Below are 15,857 nucleotides of genomic sequence, written 5' to 3'. Positions count from 1 at the left end.
CCAAAAATTCAACTGTAGACACATGAAACTCGCATTTACTAAGTTTGCAGAACAAGTGATGTTTCCTTAAAGCTTGAAGAATGAGACTTACGTGTTGTACATGTTGTTCTTCATGTGTGGAATAAACCAGGATATCGTCAATGTAGACGATCACAAATTTGTCCAAAAACTCTCTCAAAACATCATTTTAAAAAAACTGAAATGCGGCTGGCGCATTGCACAGCCCGAAGGGCATTACCAGGCATTCGAATAAGCCATACCTGGTTTTAAAAGCTGTTTTCCATTCGTCGCCATGACGCATACGAACCAAATGGTATGCTCCACGCAGATCCAGTTTCGTGTAGATCACTGCTCCTTTGACTTGTTCAAGCAGAACGGTTATCAATGGTAAAGGATATTGATTCCGGATAGTGATAGAGTTGAGAGCTCTAAAGTCTATACAGGTTCTTAATTCCCCATTTGCCTTAGGAATAAAAAATAGAGGCGAGGCCGCTGGAGATGCGGAAGGACGAATGAATCCCAACTCTAAGTATTTATCCAAATATTCCCTTAAGTGGATATTTTCCGGTTCAGTGAGTGCGTATATCTGACCACACGGCACAACGGATCCAGGTTGGAGGTCTATCCTACAATCGTAGGGTCGGTGTGGTGGAAGTGTTTCTGCTTTCTGATCACAAAATACATCCTGATATTGGTCATAACATGACGGCAGTTCGGTATCTTTCTCTGCAGCAGTGGCAATGTGGAGCGTCTTCCGGATGCATGATTCTGATGATGTCCAACAATGTGTAGCACAATACTCTGAAGACAGAACCATTGTCTTCTTTTCCCAATCGATGTCTGGGTTGTGTAATGACAACCATGGTAGACCCAAGATTACACCATACGAAGGAGCCGAAACGATGTTAAACGATAAGTGCTCCTGATGGCCTGATAAACACTCGACTACACATGATTGGGTGATATGCCGAATGGGTCCTGCTTCCAATTGTTTGCCATCTACCGCAAGTACCACTTCGGGCTCCATCTTCTCCTCCAATGGTATGTTCAATCGTTCTGCCTCTTTGATGTCCATGAAACACCCGGTTGCTCCGGAATCTACCATGGCTCGAATGGAATTAGATTTTCTATCCACATATATGAGAAGCTCAATAAAAAAGTGTTCTTTAGACCCACAGTTATTCTTCTGTAACGAAGGGATTCCCAACTTGCTTGACGACTCCCCTTCCTCACGTCGCCAGCTCTTTAGTTTCCCGACTCAACCTTCGGGTTTTGTACAGAAGCGGCTGCAGTATTATATTTGGAACGTCCAAATTTGGGTTTCACAGGGCATTCCCGAAGGTAATGGCCCTTTTTCCCACAATACAGGCATAATCCATTCCGTCTTCTGTGTTCCCTTTCTTCTCCAGTTAATGCAGCTCTCACTGTTCCTATTTCCATAGGTTCTGAAGACGCTGTTCCTGTTTCCGACGTCTTCGGTTTAACGAAATGCATGGGGTATCTTTCCTTTCTAACATGTTCACCTTTGCGTTCTCTCATTCTATGATCCAATCTCATAGCAAGTTCAATTAATGCTGTACATGTTTGCGGTTGAGGATCTACTTGAGCTATTAAGTCTTTCAATTCCTCTCTGAGTCCTTGATAAAAGACTGCCGATTGTTTATCTTCAGGCCATCGAGTTTCTGTGACCAACCTTCTGAATGTGTTCACATATGACAATAAATCTTTAGTTCCTTGTTTAATGACTATCAGCTCCCTATCTGCAGCATAGGTGTCTGCACGCCTATCAAAAGTCTTCTCGAATTCGGTTCTGAAAGCGTTCCAATCATGCAGCAAATTATCCTCATTTCTCACTAAAGGAACGGCCCATTGTGCTGCGTCGCCTGCCAAATATGATATGAGAAAAGCCACCCTGGCTTGGTTGGTGGCAAATACCTTAGGTTTACAATTGAAATGTAGTAGCACTTGTGACAAAAATACTTTTACCTTATGTGTGTCGCCCGTAAATTTCTCAGGGGGCGCTAAAGGTATTGGGGTGGGGATTTCCACTACCATGGCATTAGAGGTCGTTTGAGATGAACTCCCTGCATCAAAAGGATTGCGTTGCATCCTATCTACTTTGGCTTGTAGTGCAGCAGTTTCATTACGTGATGCTGCTAATTCTACCTGTACTAAGGCTACAGCAGCCAGCACATCATCCATAGTGGCCATGGTATTCAAGATCGACCCAACCAGGAGGATAAGGTATTCGTGGGCCGATTATTCTGTTCTACGACCAGTCGAATCCTCAGGGTTGGTTCGATGCTTAAATAGTATCCATCTCTAAACCGCCCCAAATCTGCTATGTATAGTACGCAGACTAAAGGATGGTTAAGCGAGGGAAAAATGGATATAGCCAGGAAGGAAAGGATGGGAACAGCGGGGAGGGAGACCTTTGAAGACACAAGGAGAGAGAAGAACAAACAATTACTAAACACTCTATGTGTGTCCTTTCTTATTGACAATGTAAATATATTGGAGCTACCACTAACCTGTAAAGAAAAAATAAATTGCATTCACATAGGAGTTGTGTATCAGAAGTCTTCCAACTTCGGGAGGCTGTAACAACAATGAGGGGTATCAGACTGCGCTATACACATATACTATATCACCTTGAAACATATAGTAAGCAACTACCTGTCTAGCATAGAAGCCTCTCTTAATTCATACACAACTCCTGTAAAGAAAAGAGAAAAGCATGTAGTGCATGAACATCATTTGTTAAGCCAGGAATTTTCCACAATCCAAAGTATGTCCCACGAGGACTCCAAGTAAAGAATGAATGTTACTCTGAGAGTTACGTCACTCTCCACCACAGGTCATGGAGAACATAAATCACACAAGACTCCTACGTATTTGACAATCCCCATAGAAGTCATGAATAGCTGAACAATTCGGGATAATGCAATTCACTCCTTGCCCCAGATATCGACTTGTAAATCCGGCAACAGAATCCCAATAACCAAGGGAATAACCAAGAGAGAGATCCCCTCGTCTTCTCTGCTCAAACACAAACTCGAACAGTATCAGGGTCTCACAGAATCAGAACACGATCCCGTGTAAACAAAAGGAAAGCGCCGTTTGTTAACCCCACAAACGCGCTGAAACGAAGATTAGGTAAATACTCCGACGATGGTGCCACAGGCACCCTTACCAGCCGCCAACAACTCTGGATATCCAAACTCCAGCCTCCGGTGCACAAATAATCGGCAGCGTCCTGCCCGATCTCCGTGCAGATATGCTCCGCGATCACGTGACCCGGAAGTGTTCCGATCACGTCGCGCATGGCGCTGCTGCTGCTGGGCAATGTAGTCTGAGGCGGCTGTGCCCTCTATAGCTCAATGCCCCCTAACAATCAGTGGCATAAAAAATGCACCTTGTTGCGCCATATTTACAAAGTGACGCATCTAGGTAGATGCGTCACTTTGTAAACCCCTGCGCCACATTATACCTGCGGCAGGTATAATGTATGCAAGGGGGGCGTATTGACGCAAGGAAGGGTTGTAGAAGTGACGCAGTCAATCAATCAAGAAATTTGTATAGCGCGCTACTCACCCGGAGGGTCTCGAGGCGCTTGGGGGGAAGGGGGTCAGCTACTGCTCGAACAGCCAGGTCTTGAGTTGCTTCCTGAAGGAGAGGTGGTCTTGGGTACGACGGAGGTGGATGGGGAGGGAGTTCCAAGTCTTGGATGCAAGGTAGGAGAAGGATCTTCCTCCCATGGTGGCTCTTCGGATGTGTGGGACCGCGGCGAGGGCGTGGCTTGTCGATCGCAGTTGGCGGGTGGGAATGTAGAAGGTCAGGCGGTTGTTGAGGTACCTGGGGCCCAGGTCGTGGAGGGCCTTGTGTGCGTGGATGAGGAGACGGAGCGTTATTCTCTTGCTGACGGGAAGCCAGTGCAGGTCTCTCAGGTGTCCAGAGATGTGGCTGTGTCGGGGAATGTCCAGGACGAGTCGTGCGGAGGCGTTCTGGATGTGTTGGAGTCTTTTCTGCAGTTTGGCTGTGGTTCCGGTGTAGAGGGTGTTTCCATAGTCCAATCGGCTGGTGACGAGTGCTTGGGTGACCGTCTTCCTGGTTTTGGTGGGGATCCATCGGAAGATCTTTCGGAGCATGCGTAGGATGTTGAAACACGATGATGAGACGGCGTTGACTTGTCTGGTCATCGCGAGGGAGGAGTCCAGGATGAAGCCCAGGTTGCGTGCATGGTCCGTTGGTTTGGGTGCGCTGCCTAGGGCTGGGGGCCACCAGGAGTCGTCCCAGGCAGAGGGTGATGAGCCAAGGATGAGGACTTCCATCTTGTCTGAGTTCAGTTTCAGGCGGCTGTTCTTCATCCATTCGGCTACTTCTTTCATCCTTTCGTGTAGGTTGGTACTGGCGGTGGCAGGGTCGTTGGTGAGGGAGAGGATCAGCTGGGTGTCGTCGGCGTAAGAGATGATGTTGAGGTTGTGTTGGCGTGCGATGGCTGCGAGGGGGCTCATGTAGACGTTGAAGAGGGTGGGGCTGAGTGATGATCCTTGTGGTACGCCGCAGATGACTTTGGTGGCCTCCGATCTGAACGGGGGGAGGCGGACTCTCTGGGTTCTTCCGGCGAGGAACGAGATGATCCACTCCAGTGCCTTCTCTTGGATACCGACGTTGCTGAGGCGTTGTACAAGGGTGCGGTGGCAGACAGTGTCGAACGCTGCAGAGAGGTCCAGGAGGATGAGGGCCGCGGTTTCCCCGTTGTCGAGCAGGGCTCGGATGTCATCAGTGGCTGCGTTGAGGGCGGTCTCGGTGCTGTGGTTGGCTCGGAAGCCGGACTGTGAGTAGTCGAGGGATCCGTTCGTCTCGAGGAAGGGGGCAAGCTGTCTGTTGACGGTCTTCTCGATGACTTTGGCAGGAAACGGGAGGAGCGAGATGGGGCGGTAGTTCTTGAGGTCGGTGGGGTCTACTGATGGTTTCTTCAGGAGGGTGCTGAGTTCGGCATGCTTCCAGCTCTCCGGGAAGGTGGCGATGTTGAAGGAGCAGTTGATGATGTCTTGGAGTTGGGGTGCGATGACGGAGTCGGCCTTGTTGAAGACGTGGTGGGGGCAAGGGTCGGTTGGTGATCCGGAGTGGATGGTGTTCATCGTGTCGATGGTTTCTTTGGTGCTGACCGGGGTCCAGGCGCGGAGGGTGGTGGTGGGGGGCGTTGGTTCTGTGGTTGGGTGCGTGTTCTGTTCGCCGAAGCTGTTGTGTATGTCTGCGATCTTGCTGTGGAAGAATGCGGCGTGTGAGTCTATGAGATTTCACTGCGTCACTTTTAGGACGCTGTTGTGTCAAAATCTTGCGCCTGCCTCACAGCCGGCATAAGACTGACGCAGGCCCTTTCACATGGGGCTTGCCCCATGTGAAAGAACGCATTGCTGGAGTTGCGTCACTTTTGTGACACACTCCAGCAATGCGTCACTTTTGCTCTTACAGATACATCAGAAATACTGACGTATCTGTAACTCCTTGCGACATGATGCGTCATACATTGATTATGACGCATCAGGAATGTCGCAAGGAGTGCGCACTGAGAAGTGACGCATCACTGCTTTCACGCAGCGATGCGTCATTTCTCATAAATGAGGCCCCTGATATCTTCGGCTCTAGTTTGCGCTGTATAAAATTCAGGAAAAAAAAGGTTTGTTCCAGAGCTCTCTGAAAGATATGATGGCAACACTTTAAAACAAGCATTTACAATGCAATGGTCTCGGCATTGTTAATGTTAGAGCCATTGGCATTGCTCATGACATTATTTTTATTTATGTTTTTGTTTTGAAAACATAAATAAATGACATTGTCATTTACAATGCCAATAGCTTAATCGCTCGCAAATGCGAGACCTATTGCATTTGCACCCACACAGAGCCGCCCACACAAAGCCACCCACACACACATACAGAGCCGCCCACACAAAGCCACCCACACACACATACAGAGGCGCCCACACAGAGTCATTCACAGAGCCACCGACACAAAGCCACCTACACACAGACAGAGCCACCCACGCACACACAGACAGACAGAGCCACCCACGCACACACAGACAAACATAGCCACCCACGCACACACAGACACAGACAGAGCCACGCACACATACGACAGACAGAGCCACCGACGCACACACAGACAGACAGACAGAGCAACCCACGCACACAGACAGAGCCACCCACGCGCACACAGACAGAGCCACCCACGCGCACACAGACAGAGCCACCCACGCGCACACAGACAGAGCCACCCACGCGCACACAGACAGAGCCACCCACGCGCACACAGACAGAGCCACCCATGCGCACACAGACAGAGCCACCCACGCGCACACAGACAGAGCCACCCACGCGCACACAGACAGAGCCACCCACGCGCACACAGACAGAGCCACCCACGCGCACACAGACAGAGCCACCCATGTGCACACAGACAGACAGAGCCACACACACACACACACAGAGCCTTCTGTGCATATTGCAGCAGGGGAAGCTGTGGCGGCCTGACGATATCTCGCCTGCGCCCGTCATTTCTACGGTACAACAAAGGAAAGGCAATGAAAGCCGGCCGAAAGCTGTGCGACACTGTCAACAACAGCGGCTCTGCAGATTACCCCAAATGTTCCGACACAGATGCGTGCGCGCGAGCACTGTCCCTTTAATAGGAAAGTTCCTCGCTGTACAGTGTTGGGGACTGCTTCGCAGTGCAACGGTAGCCTCGACCTAAAAAGGAGTGGGACCCCTATTGTCAAAGCGGCCCACGCTGACAACGTAAGTTAAGGAAGGAGCGCAGCCGCTATAGTTAAAGTAGAACGCACTGGCAAAGTAAAGAAAGAAAGGAGTGCAGCCACTATAGTTAAAACGGACAGCGCTGCCAAAAAATGTCAATATCAATTAAAAGGTGCAGGCTGTAAATATGATACATCCTCCAATACTAAGAAAATATAAAAGCTGGCGCCTTGCTGTATTACAGGAAAACCTGTCGTAGGTGGAATAGGAGAAATCATTCAAGAAAATAGTGTTCACAGACTAAATAAAACATACTGAGCAATAACACAAATAAAAGTTCCAGTCCTCAGGGGAGGTTACAAACATAGACAAGGCGGTTCTAGAGTGGGACTAACTACTAAACCTAGGCATGATTAAAAAAACAACCATTTAGAAAGGACAGTAACAGGAGCCAATTGAAAAGATGGGCTGAAAATGGGAGGAGCTTGAAGTCCATACCTGAATACAGCATGCCTCGCAAAGCAGTGCATGCACTGCCCAGGCTTGACCTAAAAAGACTGCTATATGATATGATTAAGCGTGGGCGGAAAATCCGTTACGCTCGCGGATTTTGCGGATTTTCGGTAAATTCGCAATCCGCGAGATTTGCGGATTTCCCGCAAAATCCGCAAATTCGCACGCAGCGGATTTTTTTTTTCTTGGTGATACAATTTTGCGGCGCCCGGCGTTTACTTCCCGTCATTCATCGTTTGCCGAGTTATTTTTCTTGATATTTTGAGAGTGCTGCGCCATTTTGGATCTTGCTGCGGGATCCCGCGGGAATTTGGCAAGCGCGATTACGTAATCGCGGCTTGCCAACTTTTACAGCGAGAGTTTGTCAACGCGAGTACGCCGTGATCACGTATCGCGGTACTTCGCAATTGCGAGCTTTGAGATGCGGCGAGCAGCAACAATCTCGCACTCGGGAAAATATAGAATTTGCAATTCTGCACAAGAAATCCACCAGCAAGCAGCATAAACCTTCTGGAAATGATGATTTTTATCTGAATAACTCCTCAGGTTGACATTTGCCTGCACTTTTTTTGCGAGGAGTCCATTTTGGGGAGGGGGGGGGTGGGAGGAAGGAAGTGCCCCACAGTCTTCAACTTCCTGTTCCTGTCCAGCAGCCTCCTCCCAGTGCTTTGTCCATCTCCTGGTCACTTTTCATTTGGATCTGGAGCTGGAAGGATTACTTTTTGTGGATGCTGCTGGATATTTGGATTTGAGGCCTTTTTGACTTTCTTTGGATCACTTTTGGATTAGAAATTTCACACGTAAGTTTGTTTGGGGCATTACAGTTGCTGCAACTACAATTTTGGATTTTTCGATTTCTGGGCTGTTTTGGGGCCTTTTTCCCAGGGGTACTCAGTGGTGGGTGCACTGAGTCTTTCTGTGGGGTGTTTTGAATTTAAACATCATGGAGGGGCTGGATGGCTTGGGATTCTGCTGATTTTTCTGTGATTTTCGTTTTTTTGGCCTGTTGTGGCCTTTTCACCCTGGGTAGTGAGTGGTGCATGGGCCTAGTCTTTCTGTGGGTTGTCTTGAATTTAAACATCATGGAGGGGCTGGATGGCATGGGATTGTGCTTATTTTTCTGTGATTTTCGTTTTTTTGGCCTGTTGTGGACAGGCCATGTGGCTGGGGGCCATTTTGAGTGCTGCTACAGGCCCTGGCCATGTGCTGTGATGGAGGGGGCCATTTTGAATGCAGGCAGTGTTCTCAGGCCTGCACCCATTTTGCCTATTTTTCATCCATTATGCCCAGGGGTAGTGAGTGGTGCATGTGCCTAGTCTTTCTGTGGGTTGTCTTGAATTTAAACATAATTGAGGGGCTGGATGGCTTGGGATTGTGCTGATTTTTCTGTGATTTTCTTTTTTTTGGCCTGTTGTGGACAGGCCATGTGGTTGGGGGCCATTTTGAGTGCTGCTACAGGCCCTGGCCATGTGCTGTGATGGAGGGGACCATTTTGAATGCAGGCAGTGTTCTCAGGCCTTCACCCATTTTGCCTAGCTTTCATCCATTATGCCCAGGGGTAGTGAGTGGTGCATGGGCCTAGTCTTTCTGTGGGTTGTCTTGAATTTAAACATCATGGAGGGGCTGGATGGCATGGGATTGTGCTGATTTTTCTGTGATTTTCATTTTTTTTGGCCTGTTGTGGACAGGCCATGTGGTTGGGGGCCATTTTGAGTGCTGCTACAGGCCCTGGCCATGTGCTGTGATGGAGGGGGCCTTTTTGAATGCAGGCAGTGTTCTCAGGCCTGCACCCATTTTGCCTAGCTTTCATCCATTATGCCCAGGGGTAGTGAGTGGTGCATGGGCCTAGTCTTTCTGTGGGTTGTCTTGAATTTAAACATCATGGAGGGGCTGGATGGCATGGGATTGTGCTAATTTTTCTGTGATTTTCGTTTTTTTGGCCTGTTGTGGACAGGCCATGTGGTTGGGGGCCATTTTGAGTGCTGCTACAGGCCCTGGCCATGTGCTGTGATGGAGGGGGCCATTTTGAATGCAGGCAGTGTTCTCAGGCCTGCGCCCATTTTGCCTAGCTTTCATCCATTATGCCCAGGGGTAGTGAGTGGTGCATGGGCCTAGTCTTTCTGTGGGTTGTCTTGAATTTAAACATCATGGAGGGGCTGGATGGCATGGGATTGTTCTGATTTTTCCGTGATTTTCGTTTTTTTGGCCTGTTGTGGACAGGCCATGTGGTTGGGGGCCATTTTGAGTGCTGCTACATGCCCTGGCCATGTGCTGTGATGAAGGGGGCCATTTTGAATGCAGGCAGTGTTCTCAGGCCTGCACCCATTTTGCCTAGCTTTCATCCATTATGCCCAGGGGTAGTGAGTGGTGCATGGGCCTAGTCTTTCTGTGGGTTGTCTTGAATTTAAACATCATGGAGGGGCTGGATGGCTTGGGATTGTACTGATTTTTCTGTGATTTTCGTTTTTTTGGCCTGTTGTGGACAGGCCATGTGGTTGGGGGCCATTTTGAGTGCTGCTACAGGCCCTGGCCATGTGCTGTGATGGAGGGGGCCATTTTGAATGCAGGCAGTGTTCTCAGGCCTGCACCCATTTTGCCTAGCTTTCATCCATTATGCCCAGGGGTAGTGAGTGGTGCATGGGCCTAGTCTTTCTGTGGGTTGTCTTGAATTTTAAACATCATGGAGGGGCTGGATGGCTTGGGATTGTGCTGATTTTTCTGCGATTTTCGTTTTTTTGGCCTGTTGTGGCCTTTTCACCAGGGGGTAGTGAGTGGTGCATGTGCCTAGTCTTTCTGTGGGTTGTCTTGAATTTAAACATCATGGAGGGGCTGGATGGCTTGGGAGTGTGCTGATTTTTCTGTGATTTTCGTTTTTTTGGCCTGTTGTTGTGGCCTTTTCACCAGGGGTAGTGACTAGTGAGTCTTGCATTTGCCTAGTCTTTCTGTGGGGTGTCTTGAATTTAAGCATCATGGAGGGCATGGGATTGTGCTGATTTTTCTGTGTTTTTCGATTTTTTGGGGGTGTATAACTGAACTGATGTTCCTCTGTCTTCCATTGCTTTTAGGTGCACAAGACTCAAGAGAACCACCAGTGCCAGGAAGAAGTCCTGCAGCGGTGTGTGTGTGCAGCATAACGTCACGCGACGTCACGTCTGGCCTCAGACAACTCTACAATTCATGCAACTGCGGCCTGCTGTCTGACCTGCTCTGAAGAAGATGGCCCCAAAAAAAGTCTCCGTAGCTCCTCTAGCAAGAAAGTTGCTAGTAAGGAGCAGAAGAAGCAAGTTACCAAGGAGGCTGGTGTGCCGGCTGCCGCGTTTTTTGGGAGCAAAAAAAAAGTACGCCTGCAGCAGCAGCAGGATCTGCTGGGGACCAAGCTGGGAGCAGCACCCCCGCTCCATTGGGTTCAGTGCCTCCACCACCACGCCAACTTAAGTCAAAGCCCTTGAGTGCTTCAGAGGCAGTCAGTGTACTTCTTCAATCACCATCGACCAGTGATGTTGGCTCATCGCAAGAAAGTAGCAGCAATGTCCCTGAATCAACACAGGTTGTTGTAACTCATCTGACAAGTGGTGAACAACCACAGCCGCAACAACAACACCATGTGCAAGTACAAGCCCAAGTACATGTGGAAGGAGAGGCAGCGCAAGGAGATGCGCAAGCAGAGGTGCATGGAGGGTCACAAGTGCCCACAATAGTTGTTCCTCCCGAAGTAGGGGCACATCAGGAAATTGACAATCAAACCGAGGTATCATTTGAGGAAGCCACTCCTCCTGATGATCATTCATTGTCTTCCATATCCCTAGCAAGGAAAAGATCAAGGGGGGTGTCTACATCTTCTTCAAGCCCACCTCCTTCTGATGATCCCATTCTGGATGAAGATTGGGAACCATCATCACAGCAGTCTGAGAGTGAGGCACACCATGATCTGACAAAGATACCTAAGCGTAAAAGGAAGGTCGTCGAAAAACTCATAGCTATGGAGTGTGATGAGGCTCCTCAAGAAGTGACGGATACTGCTGCTGATGAAGCCTCTCACGATGACGACGAGCCAGTCTTCATAAAGGTCACTGCAGCCCCAGCGGGCATGCAGCAAAGAGACATTTTGACCCTATCCCGAGAAGCTGCTGAGCGTGATGATGATGTCGACGAGGAGGCAATGGAAATGTAAACACAACAATCATTAGATTTGGAGGTAACTAGTACACCAACACCTACCGCTTCCATATTTCTTCCTCGCAAGAAAGGACCTCCATCCACCTCGACCTCAATTAGTGGTGGTGAAAGTGCAAAACGTACTGAAGTTCGGCAATCCACATCCTCCACTTCATCTGGCATTAGCAGCAGGACCACCACCACCAGTATCGCCGCCTCCTCCGGCCCCCAAAGACATTTCATGTCTCCAGTTTGGGATTTCTTTAGTGTTTGCCCAAAAAAGGAAAACGTAGCCATTTGTAGCATTTGTAAGCTTCGAGTTAGTCGTGGTAAGTTTGTTTGGTACCAACTATGGTACCGGAGGCCAGAGAGGTCATCTTAGGAGAACGCACGCTGTCCAATGGTTTGCGCACCTAGAGGCGATCAAGGAAGCCTGAATTGCACGTAATGAAAACGTTGATTTTTCATCTGATGATGACGAGGAGGAAGAAGACGATTCAAACACTTCACTTACACCCAGTACCCCTGTCAGCAGCATACCCCATGTGAGCCACACTAAGAGTGTGGGAGAGAGTGAGACACCAATGCGGAAAAGTTCATCAGCGAGTGTAACTGGGTCGAAGATATCATCATCATCATCCCGTAAATCCTTGGTCCAGGGCAACATTAAAAAGATGTTGTTTACAGAAGCGCAATAGGAACGCAACCACCCACTGACGCGTCTGTATAACACTAAGCTGACTAAAATGCTAGCTCTGGACCTTCTCCCTTTTTCTTTTGTAGAAGGGGTTGGTTTTCTAGAATTAGTGGCAGCGCTCTGCCCTAAATGGAAGGTTCCTAGCCGGTTCTATTTTGCCCGAGTTGCGGTTCCAGCACTACATGAAGATGTTCTGGAGGTGATTGGGGCAGCTTTGCAGAAGAGTGCTGTTCACACTATACATCTGACAACAGACATGTGGACCAGTGGCGCAGGCGCTGATTACATATGCATCACTGCACACTGGGTCTCTTTTTCAGGGGCTAAAGCAAAGCTAAACGCAGGTGTTGACCCGGACATTGTTTTTAAAGCTGCTCGGAAACATGCAACACTAGCCATGTTTGGTTTGGAGAAACGTCACACAGCACAAAACATTTTGGATGTTTTTAACACAAAGGTCCTTGACTGGCTGTCCCCAAAAAAATGCCAGGTTGGTTATGTTTCCACGGACAATGGCGCCATGCATCTGGGTGACTATTTCAGAGTGCCGTGTTTGGCGCACTGTATAAACCTGGTTGTCAAAAAATTCTTGGGTGATAAAGACAGTGCAGCGTACAGAGTAGTGGACACCTGCCGAAAAATGTGCAACCATTTCAGCCATTATTTTAAGGCCCGGGAGCATCTGAGGAGCCTGCTATATGAACGTCAAATGCCAGTGAAAGCACTCATCCAGGAGGTGGTAACACGTTGGAACTCAACCTTCTACATGCTTGAGCGTCTGTATGAGCAGTATACGGTACTCGATCACTATTTCTTAACACAGGGTACAGCTCAGAAGGAGGACCTGAGGATGGGTGCGGCGCAATGGAACATAGTTAAAAGCCTGACACGCATGCTTCGTCCTTTTGAGTTCTTCACGCGTGCAGTCAGCAAGGAGGACTGTAATTTGGGAAAAGCTATCCCATTGTTGTACATGCTGGAGCACCAACTGAAGGAGGTGTGTTCTGTGTTTGAAAAAGATGAAGAACACCAAGACCCTTTTGTTCTGGCTGAGAAATTATTAGAGTAGAGAGGCCTTCAAGGGATATAATTCATAAGAGAGATCAGTTGTTCGATATGCTTATGGGATAAAGTTAAATATCCAATGTGTCAATCATATAATTCAATACACACAATCAGTTTGGGAAACACATAAAAACATGTAAACGTATAAACAACAAAGCACAAGGGTGTATCAAAAAAGAATTTTATCAAAGATTTCATTAAATCAGCAGTAAATCAAGAAAGCAGGTAAGGAGATGCTGATATGAATAGCATAGTGGCAAATAATCAATAATACAGCAAAACCTAGAAAAAACATCTATCTCAAAACACAAAGTGAATCAAACACTGTAGAGATAAGATGTGGGTCGACGTTTCGGTCTCTCTACAACACAATTATCGAGACCATCTTCAGGACTGTTGTCATTAAAACACTGCTGTAAGCTGTGCTGTAATCTGTAACATAAATATTAACAAATTACAAATCTATTCTATTTAAAAACCATTACTCCATACACCCATGTGACAAACCTAACTACGGAAGGACGTGACTTAAGAGAACTAGACATAACTGACAATATAACAAATTTGGACTACAAGAATACATGACTAACTTGAAATGGACAGACACTATGTATATGATACAGAACTAAACGATATATATCTGCATTGTGACATTTTCAAAGAAACATACATTGAGCAAAGTTCATAATTCGTAATTGGCTCACATTTTCAAACTTATTATATAGATCTTTGAGGAGCCTATCTTTATTTTAAGGTAAAGAATCCCAACAGACAGAGTGCAAGTTGCATAGTTAATTGAAGTAACAAGAATGATCAAATCCTCTAGTAGTATGTCTAAGAATCAAGTATTAACTTGTACATCACAAGTATGTCATTATCTGACTCTGGAAAGCCTAAAAAGATAAGATTGTGATGGCTAGGACAGGGCCGTTACGTACAATGATTATCGAATAATGTAGATGTTTCACAAACATACCTAGATTGAGTGAGATACCACAATGTTGGTCTCAAGGTAACAATAGGCGTAGGACACCGAACGAATGCCTGCATGGAAAACCACGTGCTTAGTATACATATCGTGGCATAGAAATGCAAAAAGTGGCACATAGTATAGAGAAATTACCTATGAGAGGAACACAAACGTCCAACAGATGAACGCGGCACAAATATGCTGGTAGATCGATTCTGGATGGCAGATGGCTCAGAAAGTGAAGTCTGAATACACAAGGAGAGCAACTATCAGTATAGTGTGACTCTGAAAATTCTATTGATTATTTAAAACCTCGGTTGAACCCACCTCTATGACATGGAAGTTATGGACCATGGATCCTTTTTAGCATATAAAATCTGTGTCCATCGATATGGAGTCTATAAAGGAAGGGACCTGCTTAGTCAAATATAAGCCTTAAAGAACAGTGTGAAACTAAATAAAAATAATGATAGACGCTCCATAGGGCATAGCTACCTTGTTAGCAGACGCAGTTATCCAAATGTAATTACTGGGCGATTGACAGTATTGTTTCTTGGTTTTCTGTGAAAGTCAATATATGCCAAGAGGTCAGTATCACGGTCTGTGGACAGACCTGAAAAAACGGTTTAGCACAAGCCCTTACTGGCGCATGTAGCTTACCTGGAATATGGAAATCGGGTCAAAATCAATTCGACTGGAAACACGGGGAAAGCCGAGTAAACCGCAAACAGAAAACCTCCCTATTTGAGGCATGGTTTGGAGCGCGAAATAGGACTACGCGCATGTCTGTTGTTCCCTGAATTTGTAAGCGCCATCTTGGAGTGGGTAATGAACGAGGAGCCTGAACTTATAACTCAACCAAGTGTTTTAGCCTTAAAAAGTATTATTGATTATTAAGGTAGAGTCCTCAGAGCCGAGCGTTTTTTATGTGACCTATTTAAGGTGCAAGTTATTTACACATAAAAACGGAGGATATAATATTTATTTGAAAGTATACTTTCCAATATATATACTGCAGGATTAAAATAAGGAGATATCTAACAGATAGGTTGGTGAAACATCGACATTTTGACATTCATGAAAACACGTTTGAGCAAAACACATCAGAGGAATTATTAGCGTTTTTTCAGAGTTTGAAATGTAAACATGACAGATGCAAGGACCGCATATTAGGGCTAGGCAGATTGTCTAGGATAGGACAGCAAGAGCATGCCATTCTGTGGCGGAATTCAAACCCCTTCTGACCGTATCCGTCAGGCAGATTAGTTTCCCTTCTCTTAATGACCGATCTCCCTTCTGGATGCCACGGGAAAAATTGCAGGACGACTACTCCTGGACCGATTACAATCCTGGGCTCAGGAAAACAATATCTTTACGGACCTGCAATATGGCTTCCAGAAGGGGCTCGGTACAGTGGAGCAAGCCCTCAATTTGACCCTCTTGACCGATAAATATGTCCATGCAAAAGATGGGATAATTCACCTGGTCTACATCGACCTGAGCGCAGCTTTTGACTGCGTTCAGCACGCAAAGCTGTGGGAAATTATGTCGAACCTTGGAGTAGATCCACCGATACTGGCCTTTCTCAGGGACCTATACACTAATGCAGAAGGCCGAGTGCGGTACGGCATTGGCGGCGACCTGTCACGTCCTTTTAAAATCACGCGAGGAGTAAGGCAAGGGTGCGTACTGGCAC

General features: G+C 47.2%; 1 protein-coding gene across 1 annotated transcript in view; it reads left to right on the top strand.

Moving 5' to 3' along the window:
- Positions 1 to 292: 292 nt before the first annotated feature.
- PGM2 (phosphoglucomutase 2) overlaps positions 293 to 15,857 on the top strand; it is a 173,923-nt gene continuing 158,358 nt past the window's right edge. The window contains exon 1 of the mRNA XM_086964608.1: positions 293 to 313. Coding sequence (XP_086820734.1) covers positions 293 to 313 — 21 coding nt within the window. The remainder of the gene's footprint in view (positions 314 to 15,857) is intronic.

The sequence above is a fragment of the Lissotriton vulgaris genome, chromosome 3_2 (genome assembly GCF_964263255.1).
Source record: "Lissotriton vulgaris chromosome 3_2, aLisVul1.2, whole genome shotgun sequence".
NCBI lineage: Eukaryota > Metazoa > Chordata > Amphibia > Caudata > Salamandridae > Lissotriton > Lissotriton vulgaris.
This window is presented reverse-complemented; position numbering and strand designations above follow the sequence as displayed.